Raw genomic sequence first — 20,000 nt, 5'->3', positions numbered from 1 at the left:
AACTCACAATCTATTTCCCAAAAGACATTACATACCAATGACTGCCTGCACCTTTAAATTGTGAACGAAAACTCTAAAAATAAGTTTAAAGTAAAAGGGGCAAGGACTGTGCAGAGAGGAAAAATAAAATCTAGAACTACCTCACAAAAAGGAACTGCTCAACAATAGCTTTAAGTTCTGACAGTTGCTGAAGATACAATGGGGTAGAGACCCGGTTCAATTTTCTTATTCATTTTGGAGGGAAAAATGGATTTCTCCAACTAAAGTCTCCTTTCCTTCTTGTTAAGTCAACTTGAAGCTAATATTCAATTTGTGTTAGTTTAAATATTAACTAATTACCTTTCGCGACAAAGAACAAGTGCTCTGGTCGATCTCCCTGATTTACGATCACTGTTCCAGCGGGATATTCCTACAAGAAAGACATTTCATGTTTCTTTGTCAACTCTTGACGCACAAAATGAATTCTGGTGTTATTTTAAATCCAGAAAGGAACTCAGTTTTCAACTTGCACAACGATCTAAAAAAAAATTCACACTGCAACGAGACCAATTTGACTGTGAATAGAAACGGATAATTAATTTGTCTGCCATTCATAAGTGCATGCCATTTAAAAAACGCCTACATTTGTTAAAGTTGTTTCATTTTTTTTTCTCATGAGCTCTTCCAAAAACTGTGGAGTTTTGCCTTCTTCATCATCTCAGTTTGTTCTTTGACTTTACTGATCTCTTCTGTCTTCCATATCTGAGCAATATCGATGTGGGATTACATTCGCGTTCAGCACTTCTTCTTTGTGTTGGTTGTAGGGAAGCCGTGAGAACTCTTCCTGTCAATGATCTCGCTGCAATTTCTAATCCTGCAGCTTTCCAGACTTCTATTTTCATTGGTCCCTATTACCCGTATCTTCTTTTATTATCAGAGCTACGTGCATTGTTTCTCAGTGTTGCTTCATAAATAGCAAATAGGAGGAGCTGAGGAGGAGTGAGTTGCGGCACTGGCAGATGGGAATGGCTCTGAATAGGTTTAAAGTGCCCATAACCCCAAAAAAATGTTTTCGCTAAAATGAATCTTTGCGCCTGTTCGAAACGCATCGCGGCTATTTTTTTCCTTTTTCTAACAAATCCTGCCATTTTAGAGGCTTCGAAAGTTGCGAAAATCCAAGCATTTTTTGTTCACGACCGAGTTAGAAGGGGAGTGGGTATGTCTATTCCTGTTTTTACGTCACAAACTGATTTAAATTGCATTAATTCTTTGTATGCATGCAAAGTAGATTGTGACGTAAAAATAGGAATAGACCAACTCCCCTTCTGACTCGGTCGTGAACAAAAGATGCTTGGATTTTCGCAACTTTCGAAGCCTATAAAATGGCAGGGTTTGTTAGAAAAAGGAAAAAATGGCCGCAATGCGTCTCGAACAGGTGCAAAGATTCATTTTAGCAAAAAAGAATATTTTGGGGTTATGCGCACTTTAAGGTAAATACAATCACAACAAAGGTTACAGTCGGCGGTAGAGATGGAAACAAACATCGATCAAGGGCAACAACAGAATACCATTGAAGCAAGTCAGAACATTTAAGCATTTGAGACTGGATCTGAGCGGACGGTCAGGGTAAGGTTAAAAGTGGCATGGCTCAAATGGATTGGAAAGCAATTGACTGCGATCATCTACCTGGAGAGAATACCTAGAAATCTAGCAATTAAGACCCATGGAACAGCTTTGAGGCCAGCAAGAAAAATTTTCGACAACTGTATGCAAAATCTCGATGTTTTGGCTTTTTAGCTTTGTACCATAGTGCATCGCGCTTTCGATAAGAATGTACTGCGCAGCTATCAGAAGGAATTTGTCTAAGGAGTAGCCGCGCCATGAGTAAGAGTTTCAAACCAGAGAAAAACCATTATCGACCTATTTTGATACTCGCTAGCTAGCTGACGGTCTTGTTCTTATGCGTCTGCTTTCAGTTCAGATCCATCTCTAGCCAACTCGACCTAGAAAAACCTGCACATGAATTCTTTGATCGTAGACAAATTTATACTGGTCGAATCTCTGAGAACTAAATTAATGATGTTGTCTTAAGGTGTTAACTTTAATTTAATTGGACTTGTGACAGAAGACCATGACATTACCTGTAACTACAAGCAAACCGTAAGATGGCACGAGAATTTAATATTTGAATGAACTGATCAACCTGTGATAGTCTAATTTGTTTCCTTGTAATCTTTAACTGTTCGTAGCATTAAGCACATGTGTATGTACACGACGATATCCCCAGCAATTTTATATCGTTATCAACTATTATAGTCTTAAAACACAGTAGAAAGTTCAAAGAGTTTATACCAGAAAAGACTTCTTGTTTCAGATCTGGAGGGCATGTGAAGTCTATGAATGCTCTACACGAACGAGCACTGATCCACCAAAGGCAAATTAAGTTGCATATCCCTCCCTCTCTAATCTCTATAGCAACGCAGGCTATGCTATTAGACTATGAATGAGTCCTGTACTTTCAGGAAAAAAGCCATCAAATTTCCATAATCACAAATGATATCCCTCAGGGAGTGACAAACCATTTCAAGTCATTTTAAATTCAGATTAATTTTGTCTTTCCGTTAAAATATTGCTGTAACCGATCGAAAATATTTTAAACGAATAGAAATTAATACATATAATGTCAGTAAATGATTATCTTCTCTCGGCGAAGCTTGGTTCAAAAAATGTATATTATTTTTTAACTGTAATTTGTAATGATATGGCTCTGTATACTGTCAGATGGAATTGAGTTTCCTCGATCACGCACTATTCGCAACACTGAGGAGGAACTGCATAGCTAGAGACGTAATACAGAGAACTTTTTTCAGAGAAAAAAAGCAGTAAACTAATTTTAGTACCTGTCTAGCCATCAAGGCGACTAATCTGCTTTTATCTTCTCTCGGTAGCGTCCTAAAAGCTGCAACTCCTTCAATAAAATCTTCAATTTCCTTAATGCACCGGTTCTGAACCTGCCTTACCGCTTTGTGGAATTGTTCTCGGTCGACCCGTAAGAACTCACTGACCTCGATTGTTTTTATTTTATCTGGTGGAGGAAAGTCGAATTCGGGTCCATCTCCAGATACGAGTCCAAGATATTCCCCTGCTACGTGTGTGTAGCTTATTTCGCAGTCTTTCGAGTTGTCAATTGGCGAACGCTCGTTGTGGCTGCCAAATACTCCATTGTTGATCTCATATTTGGCCTCAACCGACCCGTTCAGAATGTAGTAACACGACAAGCATTTTTCTCCCACTTTTTTGTTTATTTCCACATCAGCTTCAACTCTTTCGTACGTCATCGCGAAGGAAAGAGCCTCTTTTATAAACTGAAGACCTTTATGAATTTCCTTTAATGCTGCGACAACTGGTTTTATTGCGACAAGTTCTTCACTCATTCGTCGCACAGCTATAGGTCGTTGCAGTATCCCGAGGATCTTGTCCGTCAGTACAATTCCAGCCTGCGCCTTATAGAGTCGCTTGTTAAAAACCGGCGGTAATTTGTGCCTTGACAACTGTGATTGTGTTTCACACAAAATGGACATCTTTAGCAATTGCAATCGTGTTCACAAACAAATTCAACAGTGGAAATCATAAAACATATGAACATATTCTTCGTTGTAGTTCATTTTCGCAACCGACGATTACTACATTGAACATTCTTTGATGTCTGCTTCACAGACATGTGCATTTAGTATCAAAATGAAGAGAAATTTATCATCCTTGTGTCTGGACTTCGCTATAAACAAACCACGTAGTCAAGTGAAAAGTTATGTAAATTAACTATCCCCATTGCAGGTGTAACGCTCGTAAGGTGAATTTAAAATGTGGTTATGTCAATAGTCGCTGCCAAATATTGATTTTCTTGACAAAAGATTGATTAAACGTATTATGAGGAAAAAATAATTTGACGTGTCGGAGCTAGAAAGCCTATTCAATTCAAAAGCTCACAAACAGTGAAGATCTCCCTGAATTTCACGGTGTACTGTGCATCAGTGCTTATTTTATATGAGCAGTTTTGAGAAAGGAGAGTTAATGTCAGTCAGAGAACATAAGAGAAGTGACAAGATTTTCCCGTGGGGGTCTTCCCTCGGTTCTCGCAACGGCTTGGGAAAAAAGCGAATATATTTTTACCGCATGAAAACAGAAGAGTGCGGGCGTAAGTGTAGGCAGCGGTAAATGACTAGTACCCTTGCTGTTTATAATGTTCCAGTATGTCACGTGGTGGGCCATTCTTTGAAGAATTTGTAAGATTACTTGATTTTAAGCAAATCACTGTACACTTCCCACTAGGCTTTTGTAAAAAGAGGACCGGATGGTTGCGGATGGCGGATAGTAAAATGAGGGTGAAAGCAAAAATTCTTTTTAATTTAATTAATTCAAAAAATAATTCAAGTGGGATTTGTCATGAAACCCGGAATTCTCTTTCGCAATCAGTCTCATCAAGTTTGGTAGCTTCTTGTCGCATCAGTCAGTTCATCAATTTGCTTTTAGTCTGGTTTGGTAAGCCAACGGATAATTGTTGTCAGTAAGTGAAGCGCCCCTATCGCTTGGTCACCAGATTATCGCACAATGACCACTGCCATAGTAATAGAAATGATTGAGAAATAAATGAACTGAAACAACCAAAGGGAGATCGCTTTGCAGAAAGTCTGGAAATTCGAGGAAACGACAGCGATGGAAAACCATATTACATTTTACAACAACCAAATGGAAAAGTCGTTTGCGATGAGTGCGAAAGGTACAAGTCTGCCAAGATTTGCTGTCACCATACCTGCGGCCGAAAAATGCGATAAACTTGACAAGTTCCTAACCTGGTACAGACGAAGTCCTAAACAATAACAACCACATTCGTAGTGTATACATGTATACCTTTTTTTATCCTTGGGTTGAGTGAGGTTAATTAGACCTCTAGCAGTAAAATAGACTAATTTGCAGATGAATATAAAGGCTATTTGCAAAATGAAGAACTTATTGCAAGGTATGACTAACTTGATCCAAGTAGAATCTAATACAACGTACAGCTTTGTAAAAAGAGGGCGCTGCTGTTAGGGATCGCAAGCTCTGAAGGTTATTATTTCCAAGTCACAGCGGCTAAGTATCTTACCGATCTCACACCAAAGCGAGTGGTATTCGGTCTGGGTATTGTAACTTGTTAACCCTTCTCAAGTTCTTGGTGCTTTCCCTAAATTGAATAAGTCTCTCAATTACGCTTATCGCTTTGAACACAAAAATTACCATGTTCTGGAAACGTCTATCGATTTAGCAGGCTGCTGACATCAGAGGACCAGTCACCGTAGAGATAGCGAAGTGCTTACTCGTGCAATCTATCCACCTTCTGGCTATCAGACTTCATACAGTGATACCATAGCGAAGGACAATAATGAAAATGGGACATAAAAAACGAATGGAATAGGCAAAATTTAGTTCGAATGCTCTTCAGTCTACAAAGTACTTCTACAATCTTGGACAAAATTGTTTGAGAAAACTCTGCTTTTGGACTAAACTCAGATCACGAGTATGAAAAATAAGCTCTCTTTTTGCCCCCCCCCCCCCCCCCCCCCTGCTGCTAGACGAAACAAAGAATGTCGAACCTGGGCTTATCAACATTGGTTGTATGGGGGAGGGGGATCGCTAATAATGTGCGATATTCAGGACGTAGTGCGCAAAATAACCCCTGTTTTTAATATTCTCAACCCTTTTTGTCCAAGATTGTAGTTGCTTTTCTAATTTCTTATTGAAAAGGCAAATACAATAGTCTTGATTAAGTTTCCAAAAATGGGATCATCATACATAATTTATCCAAAACGAGATGCTTCCGTGTAGCATATACTGGGTTGCCTGTGGTACGTGTTACAGAAAATCAGAAGGCACTGAACTGTGTGGTATTGAAATACAGCATTCCAGTCTCCGAAGAATAACAAATAAAAGAGAAGCGAGAAACATTGGCTTCTGGGCTGACATGTTGATAATTTTCAAGTTCCCTCGCAACTTCTTTTCACCACGAGTGTGCCCTCTAAGCATCTGACTGCTCTGTAATACTAAAATTCACTGAAGTTAATCCCTTTCGGGCGAGGTTAGTGTCAGGATGGGAGACCAAAACAATAAACCTCTCATAAAACTCAAGCATCTGACCGAAAATACTATTTAACGCTAACAAATGCGAACTCAGCAAAGTACAGATTTTGTTAGCTTGCTTTATGCAAAACAAATGTTGATGCAAAAGCAAATAACTATTGATACACAGTTTTTAGAAAGAGCAGAAGGAAGTTTCCGAAACGGTCGATCCAGAATAAAATATTTACGACATGAAAACAACATTAATTTTAAACCATGAATATAGAATACAAAAAGTTACGATCACCGACAAACATTTTGGGAGATTTTTGCTACGTTCAAATAAATCGCAAAATCGAAAGTGACATGCCGGAATTCAGCGGGCGCCGTGATTAAGTTACCCCGGCATGTTTACTCGCCAAACAATGAAGTATCTGTGTCAAATGGTGGCAAGATACCGGGTTTTTGTAAGTTTCTTTTTCTGTCAAGTGTTATAAAGTTTGACAATGAAATGAGCGAAGTCAAAACAAAGATCACAATCGCCCAACTCTTGTTTATGCAAAGTCGAAATTTACTCTCCAAGACGCGTACGACGTTATTTATCACCAGGTAATTCCATCATTTTGGAAATAGCAGCTACTTTATTATTCATCTGCGTCACAATTTTTCACTGATTTTGGAGCTCATTTTGTTGAAACTCAAGCACGCTTCCAACAGGCCTGTGAACCCTTCCTGCTAACGGAGCAATACTAAAAAACTTCTCCCATATCACATTTCAACCTTAAGCTCGAAAATTCAATACACAACATGATATTATAATTCACAAAGGCAGAAAATACCACAGAATCCTTTTCCAGCGAAAAATTTATTGAAAAAAACAACATATTTGCTCTTAGAGGCGAAAACCTCTTCCTATTTCATTGCGTGCGTGAAGACAAGAAACTCAATTGTGTCAAATTACCATGTACTTCAGGTAAATACAGCTGACTTTGATTTCTGCTCGACGGCCGATAGATTGTTGTCGAAGTCCATTACTCGTCGCTTTTACGATTCCAGGTATTTGTTTTCAGCACCTGCCTAGTTTATCCAACTGACTTTCCATTATTGAGCTCCATAAGGGTATATTTTGTTTTAAGATCCACTAAAACGCCATTCGCGTTACATGACTTTCGACGCCATTGCAGGTTAAGTTTAGAATTCTACTGTGTCCACCAGAGAAGTCTACGCCTTTCCACTACCCTCTCTATCCTAAGAAAATACGAGCAGAAGGCTCTATGCACAAAGACACCACTTAGCAGGGGAGTGACAGGCAAGACTTTTACCGACACGGAAAATAAAAAATAATAATAATAATCTACCCATTTTCCGACTGGATTGCCATAGGCAACCCAGTAATTATCATTTTGTAGTACCACTTGAAACGTATAGAAATAGAAACAAAAATAGTAAATATGTAATGAGGCATTCTTCACACGCACCACAAATTGATCCATAGGCTGGGAAAAAGGATAATTGAGAAATATCATGTTCTGTACCGCAGCAACCACACAAAAGAATGACAGGCCACGGCCGGGTTTCTTGTTTGTTTGTTATTTATTTGTTTAAGACAAGTATTACATTTGTCTTTCTTCAACCGTTATTTAGTTAGGACATTAATGTTGTGCTTTTTCGGACCCCCCTTTTTCTTGGACGTTCTTTGTGACTTTCGCATGGTATGTTGTCGTTTACCGACCGATGACCAATAACTCAAGATCTTGCCTTGTCATGTTTGTAACGGCGTCGATCCAAGAAGTGCACAACGGACGTTTCAACTCCAGTTTATTCGTAGTTAGAATGTAGCTAGAATACAGCTAGAATACAGCTAGGTAAAACCTAAGTGACGGAAATTACAAAATGTACTTTGTAATATACGAAGCGAACAACATTAAAAATACAAGCAGAATGAGAAATAAACTTCACACTGTTCACACTGTTCATACATACGTTGTTGCTCGTTTTTTGCCATTCTGAGCATCGACACCGTCCCGTGAAAACTAAGATTAACGTGAACCAAATTCCGGACAAAAATACAAGCGCTGAAACACAATGGAGCCATTTTTCAAGAGCACATGCTTTTTTAATCCGCGCAAGGGACGATGGGTATAAAGGCGAAAACCGCTGGCTGAAAACAAAACTAAAGGTTCTGTAACATTGAATCGCAGCGAATAAATTCTTGTCTGGAAAAACAACAAGATTAACATAAAAGTTCCTTACACACCGGGAGGGTGGGGGTCGCTGCGATACGATTTGTAAAACGGAACACATCTCAAAACATCACCAGATAAACGTTTATGATCAATATCCATGATGTAGTGATAATCGAGGTCTTTGCAAGGACAAGAACTTGGCAAAACATTTAAAGTCCTTTGTTCGTCTTCTTAGGTTCCTATCATGAGTATACATACTACGCTTGCAGGAAATAACAGACTCGCATGAACTGACTAAGATTTACTCTAACCCTAAACTAGGCTAAAATAAATCAAACTAGATAAATTTAAATCAAACTAGCTGAATTTAATTAACCTAGGTTATTTATCAACTGTTTGAAAAGGGATTTTCTTTAGGGGGTGGGGTTGAAAAAAAAGGGGCCCGGTTTTTTGGGAGCGGGGAGGGGGTTGAAAACAAAACAAAAAACCAAAAGATCGCCTTTCCCTCCTCCCACTTTCCTCTCTACTCTCTTACTTTCTTTTCTTACTCTCTTTCTGTCTGTCCCTATCTCTCTTAAGCTTCTATCCCCTGATCCATTTGTCATACCTACCACTACTTTGTGTACAATGTGTTCATGAGAGAAAGAAGTCGCTTTAAACGGACTTGAAGCGGACACCTCTGAAATCCCTTAGTATTGAGTCCTTCGCTGTAACCACACAGGACTTGGACAAGCAGTCGTCATTAGTTTTAATAGCAAATACTTTTCTCCTGGTGCATGAGGGTCCAAACTCTTCTCGGTCATAGTAAATTATGCAAAAGTTTACTCGTGCGCAATGCGTGGCCCTGTACGGTTCGTAAAATTATGGCTAACACAAGTTGTGTTGATTAATAGATATTCTACAAAAAATTGGGTGAAGTTAATTAGTTAAAGCTTCCAAAAAGACAAAAGCAAGCAAAAAAACCCTTTTCATTGACGACAACTTCTACAAAGATCGATGCAGTGAAGTGGTTAGAAACACGTAATGAAGATAGAAAGGACAGAACAAATATGACAGGTCAAGACGTAAAAGAAAAGGGCGTAAAAGAAAAGGATAGAAACTGGAGGGTGGCAACATATTATCCAAGTACGGATAGAAATTGTTCAAAAATGTCAACTTCACAGAGTTGAGCACAACGGAAGAGACAAGATGGATACGTATATAAACCCTAACCCTAACCCTACCCTAACTAACGAAAAACAAAACTCAAACACCAGCAGACAACAAACAGCCTGTGCTAGCCCCTATTCAAGCAAGAGGTTTCCTAATGCATTTGCAAATGGACGTAATTGACCTTAGAAACTTTCCATGTACATGTTCATGTCATCACCAACACAATTGGGTTCTACACATAATTGATTTTTTCACAAAATACTCATGGGTTTATCCATTGAAAAATAAGCAAGCTGAAGATGTATTGGAAATTTTGCTGGCAATTTGGATTCCCTCAGAAAATACACACTGACAATGGATGGGAATTTAACAATTCTCTGATGTCCCAATTCTGCAAGAACAACGGCATCACTCAACTTCATGGAGCTCCAAAAAAACCCATCAACTCAAGGTTTGGTGGAAAGGAACAATCAAACAATAAAGCAACATCAGAAATATCTTAAAAGAAAAGAAACAAATTCCAAATCATTGGTGTCAGGTACTAGGGGAAGCTGCTTACAAAAACAAGATTGTGGAACATAAAGCAACAAAACAAACACCCTATTAATTAGTATTTGGCATACCACCATGGAAAGAAACCAAAACTACCCCAGATAAGAAACATGATCAGCATTCTACCAAGAAAAAGAAGAACTTCAGTGTAAAGTTGTGGATGCAGAACCTGCACCGAAACGTGCTTGTTATTCACTTATCAAGTCAGGAAAGGAGACAAGGAAACCTCAACGGGAAAAAGCAAGAAACACACAAAGGAAATACAACGACAAAATGAAAACAAGCAGCCTAATACTATTTCATTCCAAGTCAACAAATTTGTCGAAGTAAAAATTAATAAAGTGGACAAAAGTCCATTGCACCCAAATAAACTTCTTGGTAAAGTAATTGAAAAAGAACATGGATTTATGAAAGATGGAACCAAATTTGGAATTATTGACACTTGGATTGCACCAAACAGACTACAAATTACTGAAGACATGAATGTGTCATTAGACGCAACTAAAACAATAAGTTTCACTACCGCGTGCAAAAAGCACTTGACCAGTGGCACATATGTACAAGAGGTGCAAAAACAAGGAAATAACTTCTCATTGTTCAACTACATGCAAGTAATGACTGTTTAATAAAGGTTACAAACTTTGTGAACTACCAGAAAAAAAATTCTGAATTTAATTGTTCAAGTACTTATAACCTCAAAGGGGCTTTCTGCTGAACTATTTTTTGTAGAAGTAACTGTACATCATTCGATAATCTACGCTATAAAAAGTCAATTTTTGGATCTCTTTTTCCTTCCAAAAACCAGAAAAATAAAAATAAAACAAAGTCACATGAAGGTAGTTCTTATTAAAGAAGGTTTGGTTTTTCTGCTGCTCTGAGATTAAAAAAGCAGAATTGATTATCATGCACGGTAAGCCTGCCCCCAACCTTAATACCAACCATTTAAAAATCAGTACTCAACTTAATAACAACCAAAGGCGTTTTCACAGACTAACTCATGAAAAATGTACGCTAACCATACCCCTTTACTTCCAGCACCGATTTACTTACCAATATACACGTGCTTGCTAACAATTGATGGACTTTTTGTTTATATTTCCTACTTTCAATTGTAGTTAAAAATTAAATTTACCTAGGTTGAAATCATTTCAACCTGAATTTCAAATTTACCTTTAACATACCCATCGTGAGTTACAGATCAACTTCATGGAGACATCACAGAGCGGGAAAACTGAGCAGTTTATATAATGGGCTTTTAAAAATTAATAAACATGATTTGAACAAGCTTGAGGGTGAATCTGATTTTTTTCTACGTGTTTCTGACAAGAATAACTGGCATACACGCGTTTCTAGACCAGGATGACGTTCAAAGACTTAATTTGTTTTTTTCTTTGGTGCTTTTCCACCAAATAAGATCAGGATTGATAAGGCAAGTAGTCTTAACAAAGACGCCAAATATATGATCACTGGATTTCACATCTTGTCAGGTGCGCAAAGAAGTTTAAAGAAATGTAATACATTTAATCCAGTAATTTGTAAATCGTTTTGCTGTTATGCTTTCTAACAACGTTTTTCAATATAGCACGAATGAGACACGAAAACGAAATGCGAAGGAAAGCATTAAAAACAGAAGAAAAATAATTGGAATCCAGCCCTTTTGGGAATCCGGAATCCAGGACCCTGAATCCGGAATCCACAGCGTAGAATCCAGAATCCAAGACAGTCATGGATTCTCTTACATGGGGCGAGCTCGAACCTAGCGCTACCTCAAACCAAAATCGATGTCCCTTGGATTTCCGTCAAACATTTACTGCAATTCTCGAACCCTCGATAACTCGAACTCCCGCAGACTCGAAACAATTTTTGTTTCCCTTTAGGTCATTCTCTAGATATTTTCAATCTCGATAACTCGAACTCGTCTGTCAGTAAGTAACAAATCAAAGCACAGTTTATGCACTGCAGTCCAAAACATTCAATGAATTTTGAAGCAGGTGTGTAATCTTTGAACTTTCTTTGCATTAAACAAAACGTGTCAGTCCAGTTCAGGTTTCGTTCGTCGGTGGTAGTAATGATATCCTCCGGGATATCCTCATACAGCTGGATATAGCACCACAAGACGGCGCAAATAAACCTACAATCATTCACATGGACAAGAAGAAGAAACAGTGGATCCTGATTGAAGGAATTGTGTGCAACGTAGGATGTATAGATGAACGATCCTTATACAAGCAGCACAAATGCAAAGACCTAAGAGCTGGCCTGAAGAGACGTTACCCTAGATTTAGTGTTATTCAAGAGAACATTGTATTTGATTTCCTAGCAGGTTATAATAAACAGTTTGTAGTTGACTTGGATAAAATATGTATAAAGGACAAAAAAAATCTAATTAGACAATGCCAGAAATGGGTAATTTCACAGAACTGCGAGATCGTGAAAGCAGTCTATTCATTCAACTGACTTTCGACACATTAGAGACATTGTCCATCTTAAGTCAAGAATATCGCTTTGAATTGTAAATTCCGCATTTTCTTTGTAAAATCTGAACTACTGAAAGTTTAGGAGAAACGAAATAATAATGATAATAATAATAACAATAAAAATAATAATAATAACAATAATAATAATAATAATAATAATGATAGCAGAGGTGCAAGAAGATATCAGCATCACTGTGGAGGATATTAGAAATGGTGTGAGCAAGATGGCAAACTGGAAGGCAGCCGGCCCCGATCTTGTTCAGGGGTTCTGGTTTACGAAACTGACGGGATTGCACTCTAGATTGCAAGAATGCTTGCAAGACTGCATATGTCTAGGGAATGTACCAGAGGGGATGGTCAGGGGAAGAAAAGGTTTGATACAAAAGGATACAGAGAAGGGTTCACAGGCCAGTAACTACCGCCCTATTGCCTGCCTACCCATGGTGTGGAAGCTCTTGACAGGAGTTATGGGAGAGAAGTTATACCACCACTTGTGTAGATCAAAACTCAATGGAGGAAATTTGATCGATGGCATCAATACCTGGGCTGTAGGTTTAGTACAATCCCAATTAAATAAGGCGTGGGAACAGTACTGTGCTTGTTGTGATAAATACGCTGATTTGTTTGATGATTCGTGTGAGAAATACCAAAGAGTTTTAAGCGACCGTGCCGTTCAATACTCAGGAATACAAGCTTACAATAGTAAAATTGAACATTGCTATTAGTGCTGCTTTCTTTTACAATGTAAAGATAATCTCTCCAACCAATTCGGTCCATTCCCTTTCAAGTAAAACACCAAAATTAAGTATATCAAGTTCTAAAGCTCAAAAGGCTAAGATCCAAGCAGTGAAAGCAGCATTAATCCAGGAGCAAGCTGAAGAAAGGAGTAAAAGGGCAGTTGAACTTGAGGTGAAAAGGGTTGAGATGGAAACAAAGAGCACTGAAATGGAATTACAACATAGATTAGAGTTAACCAAATTAGAGGCCGAAAGCGAGGTAGCTGCTGGCAAGGAATCAAGCAGAATTAGCCAAGTTAAAAGCATTTCTAGCAGACCGGGAGGTCTCTGATTTACCCAGTTGCGAGGAAGGTGCTAAGTGGCCCCATAAGCATGATATGAACTTTAAGGTCATCGAAATCCAACTCCCGGAAGTTTCAAGTGTTACTTTACCATCCGTGACTACTACTAGTAGCAATCTTGATATCGGTCCAAGGGGAAACCCTCCTTTGACATCTACACCTGCTACAGAAATCCCCTGACAACAAGCTCTACTCCTCCCACTGCCAGAATCCGCTTCAGAGTCCCACATGTGACATCCAAGGAGTTAACTGAGCTAGCTGTAAAATGTACAGTCACAAAAGGTTCCAAGTCCTAATATACCTAAGCTGCAACACTTGACCCCTATGCTGATACAACGCTATGCTGATACAGCCCAAGTTACCTATGATACCCTAGAGCCCATGGGATACCTTAGTGAAATGAACGCAGATATCTTAAGAAAGTCATTACACGGTTACCCAGGTGGATGCAGGCCAAATTTGCTGAGCATCTGAAGAGTCTTGAGCGTGGACATCTGATGCCAAGTTTCAGGGATGTTGTGGATTTCCCCAAGGAAAGAGCTTATGTCTTGAACCTTCCCTTCTTTAGCGTTGGATTGAACGAAGCTGCGCCTACCAGAGTCAAGCCTACGAAGAGTAAGTCAGTGACCACAAAGGCATCTACTTATATGACCATGACAGGAAAACAGGAATCCTGCATGATTTGCCGTGAGCCCCATTGGCTGTACCGCAAGTCCCCTCGACAGAGAGCTCAGTTTGTGAAGAAAGGCTGCTTTAATTGCATTAATTCGACAGAACATACAGCTAGGAATTGTGGATCTCGTAATCGGTGCCGGGTGCAGGGCTGCGGCAAGACCCATCACACGGAAGCGCAAATCAAGGAGCCCTCTCTCAGAATCACGAGGTTGTCAACCAGAACTTGATGCCAGACTAAAGCACTACGTCAACTTGCTCTACGTCAGCGTCAGTTGGGCCCTGTGGGACGTTGCTGCAAGTCATTCCAGTCAAGGTGATGAGCAGTGCTGGCTGTCAAATTACTACAACTTATGGTCTAATAGACCCGGGCTCTGACATCATGATGATTTACCCGTCCCTTGTGGAGTTATTAAACATAAAGGGATCGCCCAGTAAACTTTCACTTACGACAGTGCACAGTGTTGATGCTGAAGAAGTAGGAATGAAAGTAGATTTCAAGATTGGTTCGGTTGATTACCAGAATGAAAACGTGATTGACTTGAAATCAGCTTGGGCGGTCAAGGACTTAACAATTCCTCTAATAAAGCATACCAGGGTCATAAGGTCAGTGGCATTTACACCATGTGTGTTTTCCGGATGTGGAGAGAAAGAAGTTTTCTGTGTTGATTGGCACCAACCTCCAAGAGGTTTTCATACCACTTGAGCTTCGAAGAGGCAAACTTAATGAGCCAGTTGCTATTAAGTCGGGTATTGGATGGAGCATTCTTGGTGGTTCGCCAATTGTGCAAGCCTCTGGTTGTGTTCAAATTAATCTTATCAGTGGACAAGATGTTTCCCTAAATGACAAGTTGGAAGAGTTTTGGAAGGTTGAGTCGTATGGCACTGCCAAGAACGTAAATAAGCCCATGTCGGTAGAAGATCAACGAGCACTAAAGCGGGTCACTGACTCAGCCTGCAAACGAGGCGGCCATTACCAGATAGATCTCCTGTGGAAGGATGATAACCTTGTGCTTCCCTACAAGCTAGTACTCGCTGAAACAACATTGCATCATTTGCAGAAACGCTTTGGTCGTGATCAAGAGCTTGAACTGAAGTACAGAGCTGTGATTGAAGACTGCGTAGCCAAGGGTTACGCAAGAGAGCTCACCAAGAATGAAGTAGGCACCATCACCAACACCACTTGGTACCTTCCCCACCACCCAGTAACGAATTCAAACAAGCCTAGCAAAGTGAGAGTGGTATTTGACGCAGCTGCAAGATTTGGCGGTACTTCTTTGAATGAGCAACTTGTACGAGGGCGCACTATGACAAATAATGATAATGATGATAATAATAATAATAATAATAATAATAATAATAATAATAATAATAATAATAATAATAACAATAATAACATTTTTAAAAAGGATGACCAATTCAGTTATAAAAACTGCTATCAATATGGGTCCTGTGTAAAAATAAATAAATAAATAGAAAAAAAAAATTAATTATATACGTAATTGGCATACATTACATAATTATAATCAATAAAAGTTGCCATTTTATAAACCAAAATACTTACAACCATTAAATAGGGTAGCCCCCTTATAGAAAAAAGCCCTCTTAGTCAACTCCAGATTGACTTTATTAATAGATAACCTATACTTAAACCTAGTGTCATAGTCATGAATATCGTAAGTTCGCCGTCGGAAATAATCTGAGAAATAACTTGGAGCTTGTTGAAGTTTGACGATATGCTTCTCTCTTTTCGTCTTAAGAGGGTCCCAACCAAGACCGGAAGCCATATCTTGAGTGCAAAAATGCACCGTCTTTAGCACTATCCTAGCAGCACGTCTCTGCAGGCGTTCCAATTCTTCTTCATTTCCCTTACCACAGCCATGAAAAACAGCACAACAGTATTCCAAATTTGGTAGTATCATCTATTTATACAATCGGTTCGATGCTTCGGCTGTTAACATCCCTAGTGATTTTTTAGAAGCTTTCTTCTTCACGTAGTCAATATGCAGATTAAAGGAAAGACTGTTGTCCAAAACTACGCCTAGGTACTTAAAGGCATCACAATGTTTCACATATTCTCCACCCAACGTTATATGTGCCCCATCTATGTCTTGGCGACATAGTCTCTGGTGGGTGCCAAAAACCATGAACTAAGTCTTCTTTAAATTGAGTATCACAGGCGTGTTAGTCCGGTTTCGAGAACACGAGGTTGCCTTTTCTGCAGACATCAAGAGTATGTTTTACCAGACTTATGTGACGCCACGTGGCACGGACTCCCTGAGATTCTTGTGGTGGCCTGGAAATGAAGACAATCCTCGCGAGGGTTACAAGATGCTGGTCCACATCTTTGGGGCCAAGTAATCACACTGTTGTGCAAAAGTAAAGCTTTGAACCTGACAGCACAGGACAATGAAGAGACCTATTCCCCTGAAGTCAACAAGCCGGTTCGCAGAAACTTCTATGTTGATGATGTGGCAAAGTCGGTTCCGACGCCTGAACAAGCCATTCACCTCGCATCAGACCTAACCAAGTTATTGAAGGACGGTGGTTTTTGGCTCACAGAGTTTGCGAGTAACAGTCGTGAAGTGTTACAATCAATTCCATCCGAGTTGAGAGCAAGTCCCAATCTGGACCTAGATCTGGATCAGTGACCAACGGAACGAGCATTGGGTGTGTACTGGGATGCGCAATCCGATACTTTCAAGTTCAAAACCATAGCAACGTGTAAGCCATCTACCAAGCGGGGAGTACTTTCAACGGTGAGCTCTCTGTTTCACCCATTGGGGTTCCTCTCTCCCTTGGTGTTCTCAGCCAAGATCCTGTTGCAAGAACTCTGGAGAAAGAAGCTCCCATGGGACCAAGAAATCCCAGAACCGTACCTCACGCAGTGGCGAAGGTGGCTTGAGCAGTTACCGCACGTCATCACAGTCGATATTCCAAGGTGTTACAAGACCCAGACTCTTGGCACACGGGTGACGGTTCATCTTCACACCTTTGCTGATGCCTCCCAACATGGCTATGCCGTTGTGTCCTACTTAAGATTTGTTGATGAGCGTGAATTGACCCATTGTTCCCTTGTTATGGGGAAAACCCAAAACACACCTATAAGCGAGTGGACAATCCCTCGGCTTGAGCTACAGGCCGCAGTGTTGGCAGCACGTATGAGCCAGACAATCCTGAAATAAGTTGGTTTCCAAGTCCATGAAACGTACTTCTAGTCTGACTCCATGACATCCTTACAATACATCAAGAATGAAACGCGTCGATTTCAAAACTTTATCGCCAATCGTGTGTCTGAGATTCATGAAACGACCTCTCCTGAACAGTGGCATCACATTCCCGGTGTTATGAATCCAGCTGATGAAGGCTCACGTGGTGTCAGTGCTGAGTATTTCCAAGCAGATTGCCGGTGGTGGAAAGGCCCGGAATTCCTCTGCAACCAGAACATACATGGCCATCCGTGTACTTGAGAGAAGTACAAGATGACCGACAAGGAGCCCCGAATGTCCTCAAACGTCCTGTTAAGCGTAAATTTGTCGCAAGTTGAACTCCTTTTGCAGCGTCTTTCATCCTGGCCCCATTTATTGCGAGTGATGTCTTGGGTTCTGCGCTTTATCAAGAAGTGTCGGAGGGAAGCCCCTAACGCTGTACCTGTAATGACCCCGACTCTTTCGGCAAGCAGAGACGTTGCGCACGTTGTCCTGCTAGAATGCTTTCATGAAGAGTATGTAGCTCGTAAAGGGGGTGGACAAGTAAAGAGTAATAGCAAGCTAGCCAATCTAAGCCTAATCTTGGTTAATAATGTCATTCGTGTTGGTGGAAGAATTCATCGTGCACTCATTGCATTTGGAGTGGCTCACCCTGTGGTCCTCCGGAAGAGTCATCCGGTGTACACGTTGATAGTTCGTTACTACCATCATATCCTGGGACATTCTGGTCGGGAGCATGTGTTGTCTGCGGTACGTCAGTGTTATTGGATATTGAGAGCTAGATCGCTAATTCGCCAGGTGTTGAATAAGTGTGTGAGTTGCCGTAAGCGTAACGCGCCTGTTATGCAGCAAGTGATGGCAGATCTTCCAGCAGAGAGATTGGTACCCTATAAGCCACCATTTACATACACGGGTTTAGCTTTTCTTGGAGCCTTCCATGTGAAACGCGGGCGAAGCCTTGTAAAGGTGTATAGGTGTATTTTCGTCTGTTTCAAGCCATCCATATTGAGGATGTTTGTTCGTTGGAAACGGACGCGTTTATTCAAGCATTACGCCGATTCATTTCAGTGCGTGGGAGTCCTAAGAAAATATGGTCGCACAATGGGACGAATTTTACGGGTGCTGAGAAGGAAGTTAGCCGTTCAATTCAAGATTTGGATGATGGTACGATCAGGAGAGAACTGCACAGATATGGGACACATTGGTACAGGTGTGCTGTTCCCGAGTGGCATTTTCAACCTCCGAGAGCAAGCCACATGTCGGGCGTCTGGGAGAGGCTCATTAGAAGCGTAAGGAAGGCTATGAAAGGTGTTCTTGGTTACCGAGGTGCTCTTTCTGGGCCGGAAATCTTGAGTACCGTCTTCGCTGAAGTTATGTCTATTTTAAACAGCCGTCCTATGTGTCCCGCCAGCGATGATCCCAACGATATGGAGGCTCTCACCCCCAATCATCTCCTGCTGCAGTGACGAAACCTGTTCGTACCTCCCGGTGTTTTCAACAAGGAAGAGCCGTACACGCGCAAACAGTGGAGACACGCGCAGTTTCTCGCTGATTGTTTTTGGTCTCGATGGCTTTGGGAGTATGTGCCTACTTTGCAGCATCGCCATAAGTGGCTCCTGAACAAGAAAAATCTACTGTACTTGGTCGTCCATCAACACTTGGGCCACGAGGATTACCCAAAACGATGTCTGTGACAATCGGCACACATTGGAAAATAAGCGATTTTCCGAAGCCCGTGGGCAAGTTCATAAACAAATTTTCCCCTTAAGAAAGCTTTGATAGCTTCTTGTTGTTCTGGAAGCAGATCGGTGAATACCAACTGAGCTTTAATTGCTTCAAAGGCCTCTTTCCACACCTCTTCGTCAACTTCGGGCATTATTTTCACCTTCGCTTTCAGATGGCTCTGTTCGCTTCCGGTCCAAACTCCCTGGTAAGTCCATCAGCCAATCGGAGCCGATGATGGCAATGAGGGCTAATCGAACAATAGGCTAGTTTCGAATTGTGCAGCAACAAAAGAACAGTGTCGAGGTTCAGGGGAATAGTTAGCATATTGTTCAAAACAAAGGAAAATGCAAATTATTCCCCTGAACCTCGACTCTGTTCTTTTGTTGCTGCACAATTCGAAACTAGCCTATTGCCCGAAGCGCGGAAAATACCATAATACTCTTTATTTGTCCACCTAAATTTTGAATAAAATCATTGTTGTTTTTTCCTCTGGGGACCATTGTAAGTCCCAAGCGAAACTGGAAACAATGCTTAGCGGGCAATCGTTTTTCTTTAACAGACCAATCATGACGCATACTCAAATCCTGGTACGCTGCTGGGAGGCCTAGAACAGGGATTTGGGCGCTGGTTTGCAGACGGACCTAACGAGACGTTTGGTTTCGTCTGTGGCGCAGGCTATAAGAAAGACGATAAGTTTAAATGTCTGGGAGAGACTACTGTCCTGACATCCGAAATGTTCACTTCCAGTTTCCGTCTTGCTGAAAAAATGTCTTTTGCTTAAGCTCCGTCATATCTCCGAGAAAGATACACACCACCAACAACAGCAACTGTTAAGAATCCCAACTGATTGGAGGCAAACAAATTGGTTACATGTGGA

The 20,000-nt window shown here is 40.5% G+C and overlaps 2 protein-coding genes across 2 annotated transcripts in view; one reads left to right on the top strand and one right to left on the bottom strand.

Moving 5' to 3' along the window:
* LOC137997290 (uncharacterized) overlaps nt 1–3,759 on the bottom strand; it is a 10,829-nt gene extending 7,070 nt beyond the window's left edge. The window contains exons 1-2 of the mRNA XM_068843201.1: nt 2,880–3,759; nt 340–409 (exon numbers count right to left, since the gene is read on the bottom strand). Of these exons, the coding sequence (XP_068699302.1) occupies nt 340–409; nt 2,880–3,560 (751 nt within the window). The 5' untranslated portion in view covers nt 3,561–3,759. The remainder of the gene's footprint in view (nt 1–339; nt 410–2,879) is intronic.
* Nucleotides 3,760–17,671: 13,912 nt separating this feature from the next.
* Nucleotides 17,672–18,691, top strand: LOC137995585 (uncharacterized). Its single transcript, XM_068841109.1, has one exon. The coding sequence runs from the start codon at nt 17,672–17,674 to the stop codon at nt 18,689–18,691; it is 1,020 nt and encodes a 339-aa protein (XP_068697210.1).
* Nucleotides 18,692–20,000: the final 1,309 nt, after the last annotated feature.

Source organism: Montipora foliosa, chromosome 3 (assembly GCF_036669935.1).
Source record: "Montipora foliosa isolate CH-2021 chromosome 3, ASM3666993v2, whole genome shotgun sequence".
NCBI classification, from domain to species: Eukaryota; Metazoa; Cnidaria; class Anthozoa; order Scleractinia; family Acroporidae; genus Montipora; species Montipora foliosa.
Note: the sequence above shows the minus strand (reverse complement) of the source record. Positions and strands in the feature narration are given on the sequence as shown.